This window comes from Sesamum indicum, linkage group LG6 (assembly GCF_000512975.1).
Source record: "Sesamum indicum cultivar Zhongzhi No. 13 linkage group LG6, S_indicum_v1.0, whole genome shotgun sequence".
Lineage (NCBI taxonomy): Eukaryota > Viridiplantae > Streptophyta > Magnoliopsida > Lamiales > Pedaliaceae > Sesamum > Sesamum indicum.
In genome coordinates, this window is record NC_026150.1 from 16,754,714 (window position 1) to 16,777,452 (window position 22,739).

A 22,739-nucleotide genomic window follows, 5' to 3' on the forward strand; every position below is an offset into this window, starting at 1 on the left:
TGTGGCAGAGCACAGGTTAGCGAGAAGTCCCCATGATTAAATTATTGCAAATAAAAAAAAGATATAATTATCGGACTAAACGGCGTAAAAGATTCCGTCAAATAATTTAACGCCGTGAACCATCATCTAGTGTTTATGTGGGGCACTATGACGCCGTTCCTAACAGTTGACGAAAATCGATCTAAACCGTCGATGGTATTTTACGGGTTGCAGATTGGAAATGGAGAAGGGGAGAGTATAAAAATGGTGGTTTGAAAGGAAAGGAGAGTATTTCGTTTTTTCTTTTCTTTCTTCACAAGAAGAAGAAGAAGAAGAAGTAGAAAAAAGAGCTCTCTCTCTCTCTCTCTCTCTCTCTCTCACTCACTCGCTTTCTCTCTCTAACTCTCTAATTTCTCTCTCATAATTTTGGGATTTGATGGCAAATAGAGAAATTTTGCCAGTGGAATTTGGTCAGTGGAAATGTAGTGAAATTATTATAATAAAACGATCTAAACCTTTTTTTTCCTTTTAATAATGAGAAACTCTTCAGTTTTACGAGTTTAAGTCTATGAATTTAACATGTAATATGCGCTAAGTTTCCCATTTCTGAACTACAGGTACATTTTCGAGTTGTTGAGAAGATATTGAGGCTTGATTTGTGAAAGGTTTGGTGCAGCTTGTTGGATTTTGGAAGGATATATAATAGGTCTGTAGTTGTCATTCCGTCTCCATTTTTCTTAGTTTTTATTTGATATTTTTCTGAAATCTGGTTAATTTTGTTTGGCAGGTGCAATTCTTGGAGATTTGAGATCGGCTTCCTGGTGAAAAGGATCGGGAACGTATATAGAGACCTCAATTTGAAACTTCGATTTGTTCCTTTTTCTCTGCTAAATAGCTATATGTGAGGGTTCGAAGATCAGCTGAAAGTTGCTGTGAATTTAACGTGTTGTTCTAGCGTACATGGTATCAATTCATCTGTCCTGAAGTTCCTTTTGAAGGATAGTAATCAGAGTAGATAAGGTAATTTATTTCGATTAGATTAAAAAGTTACCATATAATTGGATTGTAAAGAACAAACTGTTTTGATTTTTGTTTTTGCAGATTGAGCGGATTTTGTTTCACTGATTTATTAGATTTTGGAAGGGAAAAGTGAGGTAAAGTTTTCTCTGTGGAAGAGTTGTTGATCGCGGTGGAAGAGAATTAGAGGTTTTGCAGGTGATGTAATGGACATATTTCTTTCCCTTTCTGATTCTGGTTTCCTCAATTTCAAATTTGAAACCTCAGCTTCATCTTTCACCAACCTCTCGCCAGAATTTCCTGATGCAAACTTTGATTAGAGAGTCCCTTTCAAAGTTCTGCTGCAAATTCTCCCGTCTTTTTTCTGTTGACAATTCAAAATTTTCCGCTTCCTCTCTGCTGTTGCTGTTTCTTTGAGAGATATAATCGCCGAGATTTGGAATTCACTTGTTGAAGGCCCCTTGTTCCAAGTGCTGAGTTCTTCGGAATCATCAGCACAGCGCTCCTCTAGGCCTAAAACTCACACATAAATTTCCAACCACTTCTTCCACCTATCCTGATTTGCCCCTTCGCATTTCAGATATCAACCACTATGGATTTTCCTCGATGAAAGAGCTATTTAACTCGGAACCAAAAAAGAGTTCTAAAGGAGTACTATGCTTTATTTGCTTACATTTAAAAACCAAATTCTCCACATTTAATAATGGAGAAACCATACATCCTATCCTTCCATTTCCTAGTTCAAGAAATGTAAATTCAGTGATTCTTGCTTTCGCTTTCTTTCTTCTTTTCGGCCAAGCTGTAATTGGGCAAAGGTTTGAGCAGCATTTCAGTTTAAGACTATTTCCATCTCTTTTCTTCCTGGACATTGGGAATGTAGAACCTATGATTGAATTCTCCCATTTCTCCATTCGTCTTCTTTCTTTATCCTTGACCTGCAATTGACTTAAAAAAGATCTGTAGATTTGAAGTTCTTTGCGAATTTTTTCCCCCCTCTTCCCTTTATGTACTGTAAATGGCTCAAAATTCAACAAGATTAGTTAACAGAAAATTTGACGGTTCACAGGTGTGCAGAGAGGGAGATGGAGAGGAACAACACTCACTCCAGCAATAGAGATGGGCTGTTGTTGAGATCCGAATCCAGGTCAGCCGCTACGTCTTCGTCTGACTTCGTGTTACAGTGGGGGAACCGGAAAAGGCTACGCTGCATGAAGGTCCAGGTGAAGGACCATAGTAATAACATCAATAACGGGTCCGGGCCGGCTCAGCGGGCAACGGCCCGGATCGATAGGCGGGTGGTCAGGTCGGATCTCAATAATAATAGTAGTAAGGATCCGAATTCAAATCAGCTGACCAGCAATAATGCTGGTAAGGGTAACGGCGTTAATAACGGATATTTGAATCTCCGTCAGCGTCCGGCTTCTCCCTCTCATCGTATCTTGAGGTAACACTCTTTTCTTTTTACTCTCTTTTAATGACATTTTGTGGTCTCACGTGATTAACATGCGCGGATAAGGCGGTAATAATTGTTGAAATATTTTCGTAGAGAATATGAGGATGTTGGAATGGGTTGTCTGCACTTAAAAATCAGAAATAGCGATATTAGTGAGATTTAAGAGAGATTCTTCAAGTTTAATGATTTAAATGATTATCTGTATGTTCAGATTGTTATTATTATCTTTTTTGTGGTTCGTTGAATGATGATAAATAATGTTATTTTTAAATGATACGTAATTAAATATGCTAATGGCAGTTGGTGGTGTAATTTGACTTGTTTGATTTTGGGTTCTTCATCTGGTCCTTTTTAATGGTTAGGTTCTTCATCTTATCCTCTATGCCACTTTCTTATTCTCTCTCTCTCTCTCTCTATTTTCTTTTTTCTTTCTAAGAAGGTGATTTTTTGTTGAAGTTGAATCTTTTTTTTTCATGTGCTATATCCTCTCTGGATGGATTCATTTAAAATTTAGATATGACTTATAAATTTTCAATTTGAATTAACAAAGATAATTTGTTATATCATTTTCTATTGATTAAACATGTTTATAATATCAAAATATATGTCCATTCAGAGAAAACAAATGAACTAATTAAAGCTATGTAAATATAAATTAATTTACATAATTTTTTTTTATTTTGAGGTTTATCATATTAGTAAGGGTTTGATGTTTTTAGATATTATGCACTTGGGTTCTTGGTTTTTATCAAATTTTGGAATAATAATTATTTTTTCTTATTTCCGGATATATAAAATAAATTGGTCTTGTATTCATTGTTGGTGCTCCCATCTCATCGCCATGTGTAGCTGAAAGCCTTAATTGGAACAGCCTTTCCATTTGATGGGCGATGCTGATTGGAGAGTCTGGGAGGTGGGCCACCATTTGTCCTCTACGTCTCTTCTTTTCCATGAATTCTTATTATTGCCAATGCCAGATTGCTAGATCCACAACACCACATATACTAGAAGATTAGGACACGTAAACTATTTGAAGAGGCAGTACGAATTTCAATCCGATGGCCCAAATTCTGCCATAGACAACTTTACACCTTTTTTGCTCCATATCTACTGTTTCTCTATGCTTATTTGCATATCTCTCTCACACACAGTCCTCAAATAGCTTGACCATTTTAAAATAAAAAAGCTGACTCCAGTTCAGAAACGCATCCTCTTTTTAACAACTATCCCCCATTTCCTAAGGAACAAACATTGGGCTCTGGGCGCCCATCCTGCGATCCAAAACCACTACCCCACAAGGCTATTTCAGTAATATCATTTCATGTCCATCAATATATCAATATATATTAACTTTTTTACCGTCGTTTTATTCAATTAAATTTTGTTACTGGTGTAACTTTTTTTGGGTTGTCAATTTTCTTGATAGAAAGTCATAGTATTTGTTTATTTGACTATTTATGAAAATTTTTAGATTTATATACATTTGATGTGATGTATATGTTCTGATTACTTGTGCGTGTGCTTTGTGTTCCTTTTCCGTTTCTTTTCAATCTCAGGAATTCAGAGAGTTCACTTGGTATGCGGGGACATAGCAACGGCGTAAGGGGATTGGCATCCCCAGATAGAGGTGATAAGAGAAGTGGTGCAGCTGGCAACAATAATAGTAGCCACCACACTAGTAACAAGAACAACAACAATAATGGTAGCAATCATAATGACAACCACTACCACCACCACGGCGGCGGCGGAGGAGGTGGTGGTTCTGGGTCATCGGAGACAGCCCATGATGGGAAAAAAGGTGGGTCCTCCGGCGGTGATACAATCGCCGCCATGTGGCCTCCAAAGTTCGTGATCGCCTTGACAAATAAGGAGAAAGAAGAGGATTTCTTGGCAATTAAAGGGTCCAAGCTCCCTCAGAGACCAAAGAAGCGAGCCAAGTTTATCCAGCGCACGCTCAACGTAAGTTCTTCAGTTCTCCTTCCACTTCTGTGATAATCCTTTCCTTGTTTTTGGTTAAATCTTGAGCTTGAAATCAACTGACTGGGATCTTACATTGAATGACTAGCATCTTGAATTTTAGTATAGAAAGTAATGATGCTTGCTTCTGTTCATGACATTGCTGTTTGGTGTCAAATACTCAAATTCATATGTATTAACTCTTGCTAATTGATTGACTCAATTCTGTATTTTAATCATCTAAGATGAAGAAGATTATATGGCGGAATGAAAATAAATCTGGCTACTATAATTTGGGGTACAGCCATATAACATTTTCTTGGTATAAGAGACCCTGGAGCTGGAATATTAACCCATCTTTGCCATAAAGACCTTTTTATGCAGTGATAGAAGTTGGGGCAAAGAATATCTTTCTGTACAAAAAGCATATAGGGACAACTTTTATGAACTTCATTAAACCCTCCTACCCGTGTAGAATTGCTCAAGAAATTTCAATAATAGAGTGCATTAAATAAATATTTTAATAAAACAAAAGTTGCAACCATTAGAAAAAGCTACTTGTTATACTTTAGATTTATGGTGTGCTAATACTGGAAAACTATTATTTTGGTGGGTAGTATGAGGGCCATGTGGGGGCTGTGATGTTAGTAGACGTGGTCTTTCTTGCTAGAATTCATATAACGCTAGTTGGAGGTTAGGCATACACGTGCACTTTTGCCTATCCATTTGTCGTAAATGAGTGGCTACTATTGTACTCTAAAATTCATATCGGACATATGAATCTGCTAAATTCATTGCACCTGATAACAATTATGCATTGTTTCTTAATTTTAATGGTCTTGGAATGCACCCGATCCATTTGGGAATTCTTTTCTCACGAACAATTTACTGTTTGGATCAACTTTCTAAACAAAAGAAAGAAATACACACCCACATGAAAAAAGAAAAAAAGGGAGGTCTTTTTATAAAGCCTGTACTGTAGTCATATGCAACTTGCCTTGTCCTTTTATTAAAGAATGGCTCAAAGGAGTAAATGTTTGTTGGCGCACAAAGAGGATCTGTTTGGCCTTTTACATCTTTCATATGTTTGTCTTGTCTTTACAATAGTCGCCATCTAATGGTTGGACAATAATATTTTTGCAATTTTTCTATTAAATTACTGTGGAGGGAATATGGCAATCCACGTATTGGGTTTTGGTTTTGGTGGGGGACTCCTTTGTCCTGTTTGTTCTTTTCTTTAGTGGAAAGAACCCATATCTGTCTGACACCATTGGCAACTAAGGCCAGCACATTGGTCTAGAATCTAGATTGTTGTTGTTGGGGATCGAAGCAGGCATTTTTTGGACATCTTCTCCAAACTTAGACATTCAACTCCCTGGCGCAACATTTCATATTACAAATGTTTATATCTCTTCTCCCTGACTTTTCTTCTCTTGTGCATTTTACAGTTGGTGAGTCCTGGTGCCTGGTTATGCGATTTGACCCTGGAACGGTACGAGGTCAGGGAGAAGAAAGTTTCCAAGAAGGTATTTCTTTCGGATTTAAATTTCACATTATTCTCTCGTCTCACTCTTTAACAAAGTTTTTACTCTTTTTTTCAATTTCTATTAATCCGGGACACTCTTTATGTTTTCAGAGACCTAGAGGGTTGAAGGCTATGGGAAACATGGACTCAGAATCAGAGTAGCGAAATGTTAGGAGATAACCAGTGTCCATATATAGAAATAGTGAAGAAATTTATGTCAGTTGAAAATTGAGGTCGTGAGAATATTTCTCGTCTGCTTCTCCTTTTTGCGGATTTTAACCATCTGGGGCTGAAATTCATACGGTTTAATATAATCGGTCTGTCTTTGTTTTTTAGCATATATTAGTCATCCATCTTCAATAATTACATTAAACCTTTACTTTTTACCTCATTAAATAATGTAAAACATATTAGTTAGAAATAAATCTAATTTAAAGCCTGGGTTTTGTTTTCCCAAACCAACTTTATATCTCCTACTTTACTAAAGGTAAAGATGATATTTCATGAAAGCAAAAGAAAGAAAAGTTATTGTCGTTACAAAGAAACAAGAAAGAGAAGTAGTCGTTGAGACGTCAGAGGATGAAAAGCAAAAGCGAACAAACCTGAGACGATAATTACTCTGACAAGCCCACTTAAAGTTGAAAAGTACTTCAAGGCCCAATCAGTAGGGTCCCCTGCATTTCAGCCCATGTATTAACGATTTCTTAAATAAAAATTTCGATGTGATGAGCGTACACTGTACTTGCTCTTTAATACCGTTGATATCCTATTATTATTTCCATTTGGTGAAACAAAAAATTTTAAAGCTTAGTCACAGAAATGTCGAATTAATCACACAGCCTTAGCATAATATTATAGGGAATTGACAACCAAAACAAATGAAACAGCCTAACAACATCAGAGAAAATATGACTACTCCCTGATCTTTTACTGGGATTAAACTTTTAGTGAGGCAAACAGATAGCAGTCTAAAGAAAATGAGTAGTCCTACGACGAAAAGTTAAAACAACTACATGAGATTCCCAACCACCTCAAACAATTTTTCCAGACGCTTCTCACTCAGAGTTGGAAGCAAATGAAAACATATAAAATATGAAGCATTTCTTGTCCATAGACCTTGGTAGTTGAACTAACTCCAGATATCACCAAAAAAATCCTTCCATTACAATTTTCTAAATTTAATACTTAATTTGGATTTACATGCTTACACAGAATAATTTCCGGTATTACAGTTTTCTATATTTAACAATATGAATGTTCAAGACATAAATCCATATAAGTTACTCACAACAGTTTAAATAACTTTGGCCTAAATTATCACTCTTTTATTGACAATTTTGGGATATTAACCAAAGCATATGGATTTGATTTATTGAATATTAGGTTCATTGAGATTTCCGTTCATTTCAACATCCTTCAACGCAAAGCCTAAACAGAATTCTTTTCTAGAAGCAACAATATGATTAGGAAGTTAATTCATCTGGACAAGTTAGATCTGATAGAAAACCAAAGAATTAACTCAAACACAATGAAGAAAGAAAAGAGAGAAAAACAATTTGGAAACAAAACATGATACCACGAAACCAAAATATCAAATGCATATAAAATGTAAAATAATTACAAAACGAAATAAAAATCCAAACACGATCTCCTAAGAATAATACTCCATACAAAGCAAACACCGAACAGATCTGCACAATAACACAAATCAACTCCACAAATCCCTAGAATACCCTCGGCCTATACATAAACTCCACTGTGCGCATATAGAAACTCTCCAGAAATTCAAATCCTGAGTGCAGAACCAAAGATGAACGAAACTACCGCGACGGCGCAACCAGCGGAAAACGACGGTGACGCAATTCCAGCGGAGGATGTCGGAGCAGGCGCCGGAGCCTCCTGCGCCACTGAGCTCCCAATGAGAGCGAAAATTGTCACAATCGCCATTGCAACCAGCAAAGCTCTAGCCTGAGACACCGCCATTGCACCTTCTGCTTATTTTCAAGTGTGTATTTCTGCGTGTGAGAGAATGAAGCGAAGAAAGAATTTCTCGTGAAAGTGAATGGCAGAGCTGAGGAAGCGAACATATGCGACTCTTTTATATAGTGAGAGAGAGGATGGTGGGTGAGGGTTTAGGGCAGCGGCTAGGTTGTACGGGCAGCTGCCCGAATAAACAGACTGGCAAGTGTGGGTAGACAGCTGTTCAATACGACACCGTGTTTGTGTGGTAAGTAATCATTACATCCCCGCTGTTCAAAAGTTAAATTGAATTCATTTTGAAATTCGAATAATTTAAACTGCGCAAACTTTGGAACTTATTCGAGTAACGTTTAATATCTCTACTGTCGTATCATTTATTATGTTTCATAAATTTGAATTAAAGAACATATTAAAAAAAAATAATATAAACAAATATACACTCATATTTCTTGTTAAATTTTACTTATATACATATATTTTATATTAATTCTACAAATTTATACTATTAAAAAAATTATTATACTAATTTTTGAATAACTAAATTTATCATTTAATCCATTTCATCACTTCAAATAAAAAAATAATTAAATTAATAATTTTATAATTATATTTTTTTTCGCAACCCACCGTTCTACATTTATCTCTCATCTTATGTCTTCATTTTTTTTACATAAATTTTAATATTTTTAATAAACTCATCACTACAATTTATCTCTCTGCTTCAATCTATATTTTTCTTCCTCAACCTCTCAGACTATGATTATTTTTTTCAAAAAACATAATTCTTCTTTCATCATAATTTTTTTTATCTAGTTACAAATAATCAAATCATATACGAACAACGATTAATATTTAAAAAAAAAAAAGAAATAATTACAATTTGATGGAGGGGTGCAGGGGAAGGGAGAGAATGTGTGGTAAGGTATGATTGTAATGTGGAAGGGAGAAGTGGGCAAGTCTCGTTTGGTGCGGTTAGTTGGGACCACGTGCTCGCCTCTATTTCATAAACTTCACCATTCACAGCTTGACACCTCAAAATAGGTTAGAAAACAAGAGTCAATATATTAACGCCCAAGACCCCACCACCTCACAATAAATTCCGATTTTCGAGAACCTTCTTCACCCACGACACGTAATTATATGAGCCCATAAAAAAACATATGTATTTTGTCCACACTCTCTCACTGAATATTTAAAGAGTTGAATCAATAGTAACTTCAAAAGTTAACTCTTCTCTTTTGATAGAGTTAACCGGATGCCTGTAAAATAAATATATCAACATTTAGATATCTTTTCCTATATTATTATTGTTTATTCGAGATGGAATTTCAAATTAAAATAACATAAGCAGTTTTTTTTTTTTTTTGGTGGCTTTTCAAATTGGTATAAGAAATTTTGAACAATTTCGAATCCCATTGAATGCTTTGGTATTTTCTTACTTTGTATGAGTTATTATAGTTTATTTATTATTATCAGTCATATTGAATATATTAGTTAAATTAAGATATTGCTCAATATATGAAGATGAATTATTGTATTTTATTTATCGTTATTATTGAAAAAAAATAATTTTGCAACAAGTTCAATTCTAGTAATCACAATTCTATTCTGAGAGCATTTCAAAAAAAAAAAAAAAGAGAGAGAGAAATGTTGATTATATACAACGCTTTATGCAACTGATATTTCTTAGTTTATGTTGTCAATTTATTATTGATACTCTGCGTGAACTGATTAAAATGGTGGAACGGGGATCACAAATGAAAAAATGCAGAATTATTGGACTACTGATCAGATCAAAACTGCTAAATCTACATGTAATTTTCACTAGTAAAGAATCAACTACAACAGTAAGCAGCTATTCCTAAGTGTTTCTCCATTCAACATTCTGATTCCAAATTTCAAGCTCTCGCTCCTATACATATAACCGTTTCCTTTATCACCATATATCATAGTAAGAATGTTGGCTAAAAACCTAAGAATTTTGGGGCTAACAAGAACAAAGCTTCCAAGGCACTTGGAGAGAACTTCCTTGCAAAAAGGTAACAAATGGAGGAAGGCTTATTGTTGTACAAGCAGCTACGACCGTCGAAGATTTTCTTAAAGAATTCTTCTGTAATGTCTGATCCACCAAAAGTTGCCGGATGAGCTCCGCCCCTCGACCAGTCCACCCAAGTTATGCTTCTGTTTGCCAACAGAGTTGCAGCTTGAATGGTCAGCATGGTAGGAAAATAGTGTTCATCCACATAACAAGCTGGTTTGCAGAACTCTGAAAATTTTGGGTAGAATTTTGTGTCTTCAACGATGTAGAGAGCGAGCTTTTTATTGATTTCAAACCACTGAGATCCCTTTCGCCAATCTGTGATGTTTACTTCTGGTAACATGTTGTCGTTGTAGCGTCCTCTCCCATACGGGCCAGGATCATCAAACGCACCGATGAAGCTATATTTGGAGCCCGTTATGTAGTTGTAGACCATGCTAAAATTGTAGAGGGGAATGCACGATTCAGATAGCAGGACAAACCATTCGTTGGATATGTCGAGTAAGGCATTAGCCAGGAGTCTTCTCTCAGCATCAACCATACTCATTTTTCCCCACTCAGAGACCTGTAGAGGATGAGAAACCAAAGAATTAATATAAATTAACTGAAGTCAAGAAGTGGCCTCCATAGAGTAATGAGCTCCAATTCTTAGTTATAGATGTAATGCCATTTTACCGAGTTTCTCCTGAGTCACATAGACAAGCATTGGCTATTTTTCCATATCCATATGCTCAGTAAAGGGTCAAACAAAACAACCACCTTTGGTTATTTGGACAGCCATATAAGTCAACTTTGAAATTCTCAAATACTACAAAGTGGCTGGTATTAAAACTGAATGTGCTCGTTTCCCACTTCATATGACAGATGTACCAGGATTGCAATTTCTTGCAGTGGTTTTAATAAGAGATCGTGTTCATTACATAATAAGGAAGTAAAAATCCAATCATTAGGTAGGAAAATACGATTGAAATATTATTAACCTATCTTCTCAAGAGCAAACTTCAGAGACAAGCAGGCAGCAAAGGACAAAGTCCAAGCCATCAACTTTCCTGGATAGTTAAGCAAGTATCAGACAAGAACTATCCAGCTTGTCAAATGAATATATGTAGTTTAACTGAGAGCATACTGAAATGAAGTAGCTGCCCTACTGGGCGAATGAAAGGAAACATGACAAAGAAGAATGAACCAAATACGTCCACTGAAATTGATTGTTAAGTGATGACAGAAAACCTCTCTGCACATGACTTTCATATGTCTAAGCAAGCAACACCATTAACCAAACAATCAGTGGAGTTGATACAAAAATTTAATCACCGAACAGATCAAGCGTGAAGTAAATCATTTGACTACTTGCAAAACGAAAACCAACAATATTTCCCGATAATTTTTTTTACTCTGCACAGAGCTTAAGCTTCATCCATAAAGTAAACAGATAAAGAACTTGTAGAGAATACAGTTTCAGAACACATACCTGACTAGGTATCTGTCTCTTGTAAAATACAGATGAAGATGGAAAATCAGCCTCAAACGAAGGCAATGAATGAATGTAGATTGAATACTGCCCCTCATGCCCCTTGAAAAACCTTTCCCAAAGAGGTGCCAACGGCAACTGTCCCTTAGTCAAGAACATGAATGCTATTTTCGGGACCCTCTGGAACGGATACTTTTTCACACGGGGCACAAAAGACGCCCTCCAAAACAACTCCTCGTCGCTCATTTTATGCATCAAATTCGTTGGGGGCTTGATCCATTGTTCTAAAGTTAATGCTTCATTGTTGCAGGGAAGTAAGGTAGGCCTCACAGAAGTTACTACACTATTAACTCCGAAGTACCTGATCATATAGATACTAACAACAGAGAAGGTAGAACATAAAACCAGAAAGAGTACAAGTAATTGGAGCAGCCTTTGGGGCAAAGCCCTAGTCTGCCCTGTCCTGCTCACCGCAACAGGATCTTTACCTTCTTCCATATGTCCAACCTTTAATTGCATCTACCAAACAATCCCTACCCTAAAACTTTTTCTTCTGGGGATCAAAATTTCCAGCATAAAACCCCTCCTGGGATCTCAACAGAAAACCCAACTTTCCACAACCAAATTCAATGTTCCCGATTTACATATAAATAAAACATATATGATCAAGATTTCTATCAACGCACCATCTGTATCTCAGCGAAAGAAAGCAACAACGCCCCTCTGCCAACAGACAACGATCGGAAAATTCCTGTCTCTTCTAAGAAATAAAAAACCCCATCAATATATTCATTCACAACTTACAGTGAAGAGAAGTAACGGAGCTTGATATTACCAAATGAAAACTACCAAACACTTGCACTTTCCCACACAGAGCAGCAGGGTAGATTATTGAGGGACTAGAAATGCAGATTTTACTCTGAGATTGAAAAGAAAGAAAGAAAACATAAAAAAAGCAAAATCGTAGATGTTCCAACTCAAAAAGCTAAAAGGGTAAGTTACAACAAATTGGGGTAAAAAAAAAAAAAAATGAGTCACCGTCAAGATTTCAACTTGGGAAAGTAACTACGCTTGCATCATCATAGCTAAAAGAGAGAGAAAGAAAAGATGATATATCACGGAATTGACATCGTTCAATACAAAATGACGCCATATACAGCATTTGATTGTACTATTAGAAAAGAAAAATTACACTCAAGCGAAAAAGGAAATGATAAAGATCAAAGTTGCAAAGAAAGAGAACTACACCCCAGTTCACTGAGAGTAGAAAAAAAATGTAGAGGGAGAGAGAGAGATTGAAATACAAAAATATATGTAAGGGGTGGCAAAAATCCAAGGAGACAGACGAAAAATGCTGTAAAGAATTCAGGAATGTGGTGTTTTTCTTAAGAATGCGTGTAAATCAGAATCACATGGTTAAGGAAGGAGGGAGGGGCCGTAGGGTGGAGGTGGCAGAAGACCGGTAGAGGGAAGGGGGGGGGGATTATGTTATGTTTGTTGGCGTTGCAACTTTGCCGGGTAATATTTATTGGTGTATAAATGGACAGGCTATCCTCTAGATGAGATTAGGATATTCATTATTAAGATCTCATTAATGCCATATTATGTACGCAATTAGATTGTAAATCCAAAATTTTGACTTATTTGAGATTTCATACACAAATTTGAGGTGATAAATTTACATTTATTGATATATTTGAATATTTATCTCACTTTATATGAATTATTATAATTTATTTTTTATCATAATGATAAATTGATGAATTCATAATTATTATAATTTATTATTTATTATTCTTAATATATTAATTGAATATACGTAATTCTTACGAAAAAAAAAAAAAAACACACCAATTTTTCAACACAAGATTGTGGATTTTCTACCATAATAACGCATTAGCCGTATTGGGAGATAATGGGACAAGGGATCCGCCAGAGCTACCAACGTGACAACGTAGTTATGGGTGATTAATTTCTTACTAAAACTGCTTTTTCTGTCCATTATAAAATTTAATTTCCTTGTATTGTGCAATTAATGTATCACATCAAGTTTGAAATTGGCGCAAGTGAGAAGAAGACATGTCTGTGTATATGATGTTGACTTGATATTTTCAATGGTACTGAAATTTAACCATGTTGATATGGGCTCAAATATATGTATATAGAGGTCACTAGATTGGGTCAATAACAGTCCTTCAGATGCCAAGCCCAAACGCCCATGAAGTCACAAGCCCAAGCCCTGTCACATCCCAACTAACGGGGATGAATAACACATGCACCATCCTAGGCATGCTCGTGTGCAGGCTGTATATTATTTATGAAGATTTTAAGTGTATGATTCTTGTAGTTATCGCACTCTAAGTTTCCCCTTATATACATATTCTGGTGGTACTTTAGTTGATCATCAAATACTTATATCAGGCAAAAATTTCTCCGCTCAAACACAACCGTACGACATATTGTTGGAAAATTTATGGCCCATGACCAAAAATAGGGAGGCCCAATACACCCACTTGGATGGCTATGGTTTGGCCGGAGCTCACGACCCACAAATCGACCTCCGACCCGACCCAATCCGACCCGAGTTAGTTACTTATTTTCTACCTAACTCTCATATTCTCTCATATCTCACATCTCTCTATTCCCTCTCTGTGATTCACTTTTCTCTTGCAACGATAGTCTCCTTCCAAAACCAAGCTGATGGTTTATGGAAGGTGATCCCTATATTCCATCTACATCTCTTCTCTCGGCCTTATAAATAGGAGACTCCTTTCTCCTATCTTATAACAGTGAATTATTCCGATAAGCTCATTGCAAATTTTTGTGAAATAGAGAGATTGAAGGTCTAAGTGACCTTGTGCTAAGAAGATCTGTGTGATCGAGGGTTATAGCCTTTGTGGCAAGGGCTTTGTGCCAAAACCGTGTGCAACCGTGGGTTTTATCTTAAGGCTGCCGATCTTAGTGATCATGAGTAAAGTCTAAGAAATGGATCTGGCTCTCTGAACCTTTGTTTGATCGATTATTTTCGCTGCTTTATGTTGATGTAATTTCTTATTAATATCTTGTATATTTTTTGTGTATTATTTCTACAATAATGTTATGGGCTCTCCACCCAACACATATGATCTACATCTGTCGTAGCTGAGCCCATCAAATGTGAAAACATCCAAATCAAAAGGTTTTTTTTTAAAAGCTATATTTGAATTGATAAAATTTAAATATCGATGAATTGCAAATTAGTCATTTGAAATATTTTCTCCAAATTCAGTCATCATATTCAAATTCATTCATCCAAATGTAACATAAGTTACTTTGTTCTCGAATAATTTTTCAGATGAGCTACCGTGTTGCATGTATTCTATTTCAACGCATGAACAACTATTGTTTTCTTTCCTAGTTTTTATCTGAAAGACACAATACCCAGAAAGTGCATTTCCAAATCACACACAGCAACATGCTTAAAAAGACAACCAACACCATTTACACTGTAGTCTTAGATAAAATTGCTAGTGTCATTCACCAGTTACTCTTTGATCACTAATCCTCAAAAGTTTTATGCATGACAAATAATTCGGTACCTACGGCTTGACCACGTGGAAAGTAGAGTTGAAGATCATGAAGGAACATTCTCGGAAAAACTGGCATATATGCAACAGAAGATGTTGTAATATCAGTTAAGAAGAAGGGAAACCGCTGAATTTTGAAACAACTGCAATCCCTTAATAATTTATCCTGTGATATTGTAAATGAGCATATTACTCCCCAAATAAAAAAATAGCAATTTACCCCCTCACTAATTAAAACAGAGCAATTTGTTCTCCTGTCTAGAAAGGTAAATTGTTTCATTCTAAAAAATACTGAAGGATAAATTATTGCATTATAAAAAAACATGGAGAGATAAATTATTAATTTTTTTCCATAATGAATAATTTGTTAGTTTACAAATTAAAAAAACCTACTTACAATTTTTCCTTAAAAGAATACATATCCAACGACCTCATCTACTTGTCGTTTGATTCTCGTGGATGTAAATGCATTTTTCCAGTTGTTGTTTTATAATTACTAGAATCCCCTTATAATTATTATTTTATTTTCTTTCACAATCTTCGAGAGTTTACAAATATATATATATATATATATATATATATAAACAAAAAATGTTTGGCTTTCATTTATATTCATTTGTCTGTGCTGACAAAGAATAGCAATGGATGGGTTTGCAGTAGGTAAAAAATCAGACTCAGTCAAAAATAAAGTGAGAGTGGCTTACAGCTATTACAGCATTTTAAAAGTTAAATGAGTTGGCAAAGACAAATACCATTGGCTAACTTCATAATCAAATAATTTGATAGCATTAGACAATAAAACCCAAACATTCAACTCACCAATTTTAATGTAAAATATCAGCTACTTAGCAAAATATAACAATTATTATGGAATTTGGAGGTAGGGGGTGGGATCTATATTATTAACTATTATTATTAATTAATAATATAGAAACACCACCATATCCGCTCAAGATCCTTTCCACTATGCGTGATCTACCCAACACACGCGGCCAATCAAGGGCCAGATGTTCATCACGCATCCAATCAATCCAGATCTCCTAAGATTTTATATATATCAGACGGTGTTCGAGTATGGTGTTCGGCCCAGCTGCCAACTTCTTTTAAATATCAACGACTATATGTAACTTACAACAAATTTTTTCTCATATTTGACACCTCGTTATTTGTAAAATTATAAATAATTTTTTATTATTTAATAAATATTTATTTATAATGAGATATTACGATATATATTTATTTGCAGTCGTTAATTTTAAAAAATATTTATAATATTTTAAAGAATGAATGAATATTTATAACTATGATAAGTTTTAGAGAGCTTTTTGCATAAAAAAATCGTCGATTATTGTATCTGAAAATAGTTTTAAAATTTATGAACTTAATTAAACGCTAGTAATTAATAATTTTACAGCTGAATTGATTTCATCGTAAATAATTAAGACCAAATTACAACTATCTCCGTGAATATTTAGCAGAATTATAAATATTCTCTCATTGTTGTTTGAGAAATTCACTCGTGAACGAAAATAATTGTGTAGTTCTAGAACGGTGAGGTGAAAATTACTACTTTACTCTTATTATTTTTTTTAAAAAATATTTATAAAATATGAGAGTGTATAAAATAAATAATTTATAGGATATATTATTTCACAAAATTATATAAAATTGTACTGTAGAATTAAAATGGCATTTTGTCCAATATCATAAAAGTTGGATGAAAACCTAACGAAATTGTTTCTTTGTTCGATGGACCTTAAAATCGAGGATATTTGTAATTTCCCAAACAACGAAAAGAAATTTATAGATATATCAAGATTTGAAGAAAAATAACTATAATTTAGGGAAAAAATTAATATCATAGTATATAATTTTGAAGGGATTGGTTTTAATCTAAAAAGGGTGATTGAAAAAGAAGAAAAAGTAAAATAAAAAAAAATAGTGGAAACGTGTCAAAATGAAAGTAATTGTAGAAAGTGGACCTAATCTTAGCGGGGTTTCTTTTGGGCGAAAATCTAGCAGTAGATGTCCTAAAAGTTGAATTTTTTAATGCACTCTATTTTCCTCTTTAGGAGCTTCTAGGTTCTGTTCTATCCAAATATTGGGTCCACAACAGCCTTGCACTTTCTCCCCTTTCCTCTTTAACCCACATCACCCCCCCACCTTTTTCTCTACACAGAATCCAAACTCTCAAATCTATTTAGATTTCACTGCTGTTACCTTTCCCTTATCAGATTGCATTTATGTTTCGGCTGCTTAAAAGGTATTTGTGCTGCTTCTTTCAGGCTTTCTTGCTGTGAATTTTTTGGTTCCTTATTGTTCTTTGATCTTTGTGAGGAAGGGGAAAGAAGAGTTGTTGACGTTTGCTTGTGCGTTTCTGCGTTTTGTTTTTTCTGGTTAATTGTGATTAAAGATGGAGTTAGTGTTTTTGATGTTTTCTTGGGGTGAGTGGGTTGCTTTTGGAATTGGAATTTGTCAGTGATGGATTTGATATGTGCATACTGGTTTCCTAATTGATGTTAGTGGCTTTTCGTTGCAAGGTGTAATTTGTTGAAAATTGTGGAGTTGTTTTAAGAGAGAGATTTGATCTTGTTAGCTGTGGGCATGTGGATTTCAGGTTGTTTATGTAAAAGGACATCTGGAGATGGTGAGTTGGTGATTCGGTGTTTGCAAAACGGAAAGAGAAAGCGGTCTAGTGTTTAGAAAGAGCGAGGATGAAGAGAGGGAAAGATGAGGAGAAAATGATGGGGCCAATGTTTCCTAGGCTTCATGTTAATGATACCGAGAAGGGAGGGCCAAGAGCACCTCCAAGAAACAAGATGGCCCTTTATGAGCAGCTCAGTATTCCTTCTCAGAGATTCAGTCATCCAGTGATGCCTTGTGACCCCAGTAATTCCGCTGCCAATTTGGTGCCTCGGTTGAGCCAGGTGAGGTTTGAAAACTTAAATGCTTTGCTAACTATTTCGGTATCTTGATCTTTTTTACTTATATAAGTTTCAACTTCTTATGGTTGAGTTTACACTGTTATCATGTCTGGTAAATTTGCGGGTGAAGTCAAAAGATTGTGAACACCTGATGGTTGATCAGGGTTGGTGCAATTTGTTGAACATATAGTGTACACAGCATTTATCCTTTCTCTTGGATTTTCCAGTTTCTTTACGTGATTTTTTTCAGTTGGACAAAGTTAAAACGGTCTTTCAAGTTCAGGTACAAAATGCGTAAAACTTCTACCGGTAATTAACCCGTTTGTTAATTGTTAGTTTCGCACGATGGGGGGAGGGGGAGCGTAAGGAAGTCCGTACCCCGTAGTTAGCTTGAGAATACTAGCTCAAAAAGTTGCAAGTTCTTAGATGGAAGAGACCAAAATTTTCAATGTTAGTTCTGTTTGAGGGTGTGAAGTGCTGCCTTCCATTCCAGTTTCTGGAAATGGATTGTTGTCTGATAGTTTTTTTCTGTAAACTCATTTGTTTCTGATCAGTCCAAGCAACTTGTACTTGCAGGGTGGTGGAAATGACCGAGGTATGTGTTTCTCTCGTCAGGTTCCACCTGGACATCCGTCTGAGAACCAATACAGTCAATATTCTGATTTCAGCACTTCATCGCCACAATTACAGCAGAGGAAGAAATTAAATGAAGGTGACTACAGTGTTCCTGTTTTCGTCCACTCTATAGCTAGTCAAGAATTTGATAAGTATAGTATTAATATGGACCGGGAAAGACTTTCATCCTCCAATCCTCATATTTTCGATCACTCGTTGAAATCCCAAGATGCCGAAGAAACAGGCATGAATGAACACAGCACAAGGCAAGAGGGCAACAACCAGAAGAGAGAAAACTCAAAAGAGGTAGTGGTTGGTTGGGTTAAAGCCATTTCAAATTCATCATCCACTGACAAGCAAACTGGTTGCTCTCTGATTCATGAATCAAGAGATGAGCCCAGTGATAATATTGACAGATTAAAGACTGATAATTGTGTAAGACCAGAGCTCTGTGCCGAGTCACAACCTTCTAGCAATAGGCAATGTAATGCTGCTTTAAGGAAGAATACAATATCAGTAGCAAGAAGAAATTCATCTGATTCAAATAAAGGTTTACCATCAGAAGACCAGAATCTTGTGCACGGTGTTAGTAATGATACAGAATCTTCTGAAGATGGTTCTTGTAGGTCACCACAAATGAATAACTTGGAGAAGGGCGACAGTGTTTCTGAAACTTCTGTTTTGGATACCATATCTGGACTGGATATAACACCTGATGATGTTGTGAGCATGATAGGCCAGAAACATTTTTGGAAAGCCAGAAGAGCTCTTGTAAAGTAAGTTATTATGCTCTCTTTGTTGCATCTCATTTGTTGCTGTCTGGCGATTTGGTTGAAGCTCTAAAATTTTACTTGCACAACAGGATGATTTTTTTTTTTTTTTTTTTAAAACGAACATTATGCCTCAATAGAAATTATCTTTGGTTCAATCACATGAGGTTATAAGTGACTGAAACTTCATTTATTCGTATACGATCAGGGTTTGATTATGATCAGGTAGCAGTCTTCCTAGATTGTTATTAAATCAATTCAGTTAAACAATATCTTAAATATAATATAGAGCAGTTAGACCAAGCAATAGTGGAAGTTCAATAAGCAAAGGAACTGTTTGAAACTTCTATGTTTGCTTTTGTTTTTGCTTTCGACTCTCCCTTGGTAGGAGTTCTTGTATCAAATTGGCATTTTCTTTTCCCTGTGGATTGATCCAGACTTGTGTGATTAGTCACCATTGTTTCTGTGCCTGGTCATATAAGCTTTATGTCCTGTTCCTGGGCAATTACATCAGTAATTTTTTGTGTGATGGATTTTATTAGGCTACTGTTATTAATCTCGTATATGCTTGGAGAAGTGATATGGTGAAGGATTGTGTTAAAAGTAGTGAGACTAGTTGATTGTGTTCATAGAAATCTTGTCCATCAGAACACAAAATTGAGAAAGGTTTGTAAAGTCGCTGGAGAAGGTTATGTGTTTCTACACGTTGGGATGTTCTGTGGGTCCCCTCTAGCTACCCAGTCTGGGCGCTTGCCAGATTTAATTGCTGCTGGTTTAATTGTCCTTTAATCGTTCGAGCCACTTTCTGGCGCTGACTCAAGATGTGAGGATGTTTTTTCTGCAATTTGAGTACATATATTGTCTGTGTGATTAAATGGTGGGTGGGTTTACTGGTGCAGAGTCTAATAATCCCTCAAAGTGAGAAATTTATTTGATCAGCCACTTTCGATGTATTCGGGAGGCGCATCATCTTTTGTATAGCATGGTGGGTTCATCTGAGAGTGTACAATTTATTCAAGGTGAGTCAAACAGCCATGGCCCTTTCCTTCTTGTCCATTTTCTTGTTTTCCAGGATAAGTATCTCTTATTGTTTTTTATGTTGCTGGAGTAGCTGAGAGAATTAACTGCGGAAGCAATGCTGGTCTGACTTCGGGACAGGAAAAGGCTCTGGATAGTACCTTAGTTGCCTTTGTGGTCAGAGAAGCAAAACATCTGAAACTTTTTCCATTTGTATTACTAACTAACTTGTGCAGTTGCCACATGTTCCTTTAAGTTCTGGGCCATGGTTTGTGACATTTCCTCAGTGAATATGAGAATAACTCATGTATAAATGATCAAAAACTTAAAAGTACGATTATCTACCTATGCATCAACATTTTCTATGTCAATTTCACTATTTTTGTGCTTCTCTCTGAAAGTTAAATTGCAAGCTTACACCTGTTGATCATACTTTCTTGTTTGTATTACTAACTAGGAGGGGTTGTCTTGAAGTTTCTGATTGTTGCTATTTTCTCATGTTCTATTTGTACTTTAGTACTCGACATACAAATGATCAGTGATGTGGAAAGTTTGTGTGTGAAGCTGACATTCAAATTTATTGATTCAGGCCGAGATTGTGCTTAACTTTCTGCTTGGTTGCTCTGCCAAGCTTCATTAATTTTATGTTGCGAGTCTAAGACCTTATCTTTTCTTCCTTGCAGTCAACAAAGACTTTTTGCAGTTCAAGTGTTTGAGCTGCATAGACTGATAAAGGTGAGGCAATTTATTCAGTTTTAGTGGCTTATGATTGCTGATATGTGTACTGCCTCCAGCCTATGTTTGGTATGTAAACATCTCTGCATCATTATAAATCAGGTTCAGAAATTGATTTCTGCTTCACCACATGTTCTGCTGGAGGACTCTGGTTATTTGGGTAAGCCTTTAAAGCCTTTGCATGGAAAGAAACTCCCCTTGGGTTGCGCTGTTAAAGCAATCCCAAATGTTTCCAAGCAAAAAGGCGACACAGAGAAGCCAAGTCACAAGAAGGAAGGCTCTGCTGAAAACACTGTTGAGAAAGCATCCATTTCTTCCGCTCAAAACGGGGGTCTGCCTTCAAGTTGTGGACCATTGAGCGCAAACTCTCCTGCACCATCTGTCAATCAATCGTGGTGTTTCAATCAACCACAAGGGCCGCACCAGTGGTTGATTCCGGTGATGTCTCCTTCTGAGGGACTAGTATACAAGCCATATCCTGGACCTGGATTTATGGGCCAACCTTGTGCTCCCCCTGCATCAAATCCAATGATGGGCAACATTTTAACTCCATATGGACTTCCAGCTCCACCTCCTCAGTATCAACTACCTTCATTTCCTCCTGTTGGTCCTCATGGCTACTTGCCTCCTCCCTACGGCATGCCAATTATGAACACGGCAGCATTCTCAGGTTCATCTGTTGAGCAAATGAACCCCCCAGCTACTCTGGGTCGGTTTTCAGGAGGAGAAGAAAATGAAAAACCAATTTCATCAACCAACATCATAACTTGTTCACTTCCCCAAGCCAAAAGAATGGGGCAGTTCCAGACGATATTAACTTGCGGCGGGCGTCCAAGGATATTGATATGCAAGCTAGCACAGGTAGTAGCCCGATTGAAAGACGGTCCGGTAGTCAAGCGAGCAACAATTTGGAAGGAAGAAATATGCTTCCACTTTTCCCCACTTCTGGGGCTATCAGTGCCTCCAAGTCGACCCCTCAGGTTGCTACACCTGAGCGCCAGAGTCGGGTGATCAAGGTCATCCCACATAATGCCTTATCTGCATCTGAATCTGCTGCAAGAATCTTTAGGTCTATACAAGAAGAAAGAAAACAGTATGATTCAATGTAAAGCTTCTCTTCTGCTGCTGTGATTGAGCAGGTGGGAACCACCTCTTTCTTTCACATCAGTTTGGCGTTTGGGATTCAACTTCTGAAACCATTTTGCCTGTATTCTTTTGTAACTGTATTTGATTCTTGTTGCAAGTTCGATCGATCATAACCGGATTCTACAAAATTATACTCGTTTTGTTGACTTAATGAAGATTAGCATAATTCGATTATTTAATTCTTTTCTGTTTAAAGATAATTGATTAATTAAATAGTCACTGAATTTGGATTAACTCGTTCAGTTGTTGAAATCAAATCTCTAGGCTAATAATCTTCCAAGTTCCAAACATGCCAATCTCACAAATAGCCAGAAATCTTGATCATTACAAACGATTCATATCAACATCATGGTTTCATAATAAAAAGGACCAAAAATGGATTACTGACTGCAATAATTAAAAGGGTAAACTACAAATAATTTTTTTTAAAATTTATCGTAATTACAAATGCTCCTTAATATTTAAAAGTTCAAAAATATTTTTTGGAATTAATGATCATCTAACATATGCCTTACAATGGAATGTCACGAGGAGTTTTTGTAAATTT

At 36.1% G+C, this 22,739-nt stretch overlaps 3 protein-coding genes across 5 annotated transcripts; 2 read left to right on the forward strand and 1 right to left on the reverse strand.

Annotated features, from left to right (window-relative positions):
* Positions 247-6,303, forward strand: LOC105164693 (homeobox protein 2). Of its 2 annotated transcripts, XM_011083409.2 has the most exons (8): positions 247-449; positions 597-685; positions 767-999; positions 1,081-1,194; positions 2,063-2,440; positions 4,006-4,408; positions 5,854-5,931; positions 6,042-6,303. In XM_011083409.2, exons 5-8 carry the CDS (start codon positions 2,079-2,081, stop codon positions 6,090-6,092), a joined length of 894 nt encoding a protein of 297 aa, XP_011081711.1. In that variant the 5' UTR covers positions 247-449; positions 597-685; positions 767-999; positions 1,081-1,194; positions 2,063-2,078; the 3' UTR covers positions 6,093-6,303. The 2 variants fall into 2 exon arrangements, with proteins under 2 accessions (XP_011081711.1, XP_011081712.1); XM_011083410.2 differs by lacking the exons at positions 247-449; positions 597-685; positions 767-999; positions 1,081-1,194; positions 2,063-2,440 and adding an exon at positions 3,223-3,362.
* Positions 9,702-12,893, reverse strand: LOC105164695. 2 transcript variants are annotated; one of them, XM_011083412.2, is made up of 3 exons: positions 12,255-12,893; positions 11,420-12,179; positions 9,702-10,513 (listed from the first exon to the last, which is right to left on the reverse strand). In XM_011083412.2, the coding sequence occupies exons 2-3, from the start codon at positions 11,936-11,938 to the stop codon at positions 9,875-9,877; spliced, it is 1,158 nt and encodes a 385-aa protein (XP_011081714.1). In that variant the 5' UTR covers positions 11,939-12,179; positions 12,255-12,893; the 3' UTR covers positions 9,702-9,874. The 2 variants fall into 2 exon arrangements, with proteins under 2 accessions (XP_011081714.1, XP_011081713.1); XM_011083411.2 differs by having other exon boundaries at positions 11,420-12,893.
* LOC105164696 (protein EARLY FLOWERING 3) lies at positions 17,077-22,302 on the forward strand. Its single transcript, XM_011083413.2, is given in 6 exon segments — positions 17,077-17,248; positions 17,603-17,912; positions 18,486-19,300; positions 20,995-21,046; positions 21,149-21,783; positions 21,786-22,302. Coding segments are annotated over 5 exon segments (2,085 nt in total). The 5' UTR covers positions 17,077-17,248; positions 17,603-17,699; the 3' UTR covers positions 22,156-22,302.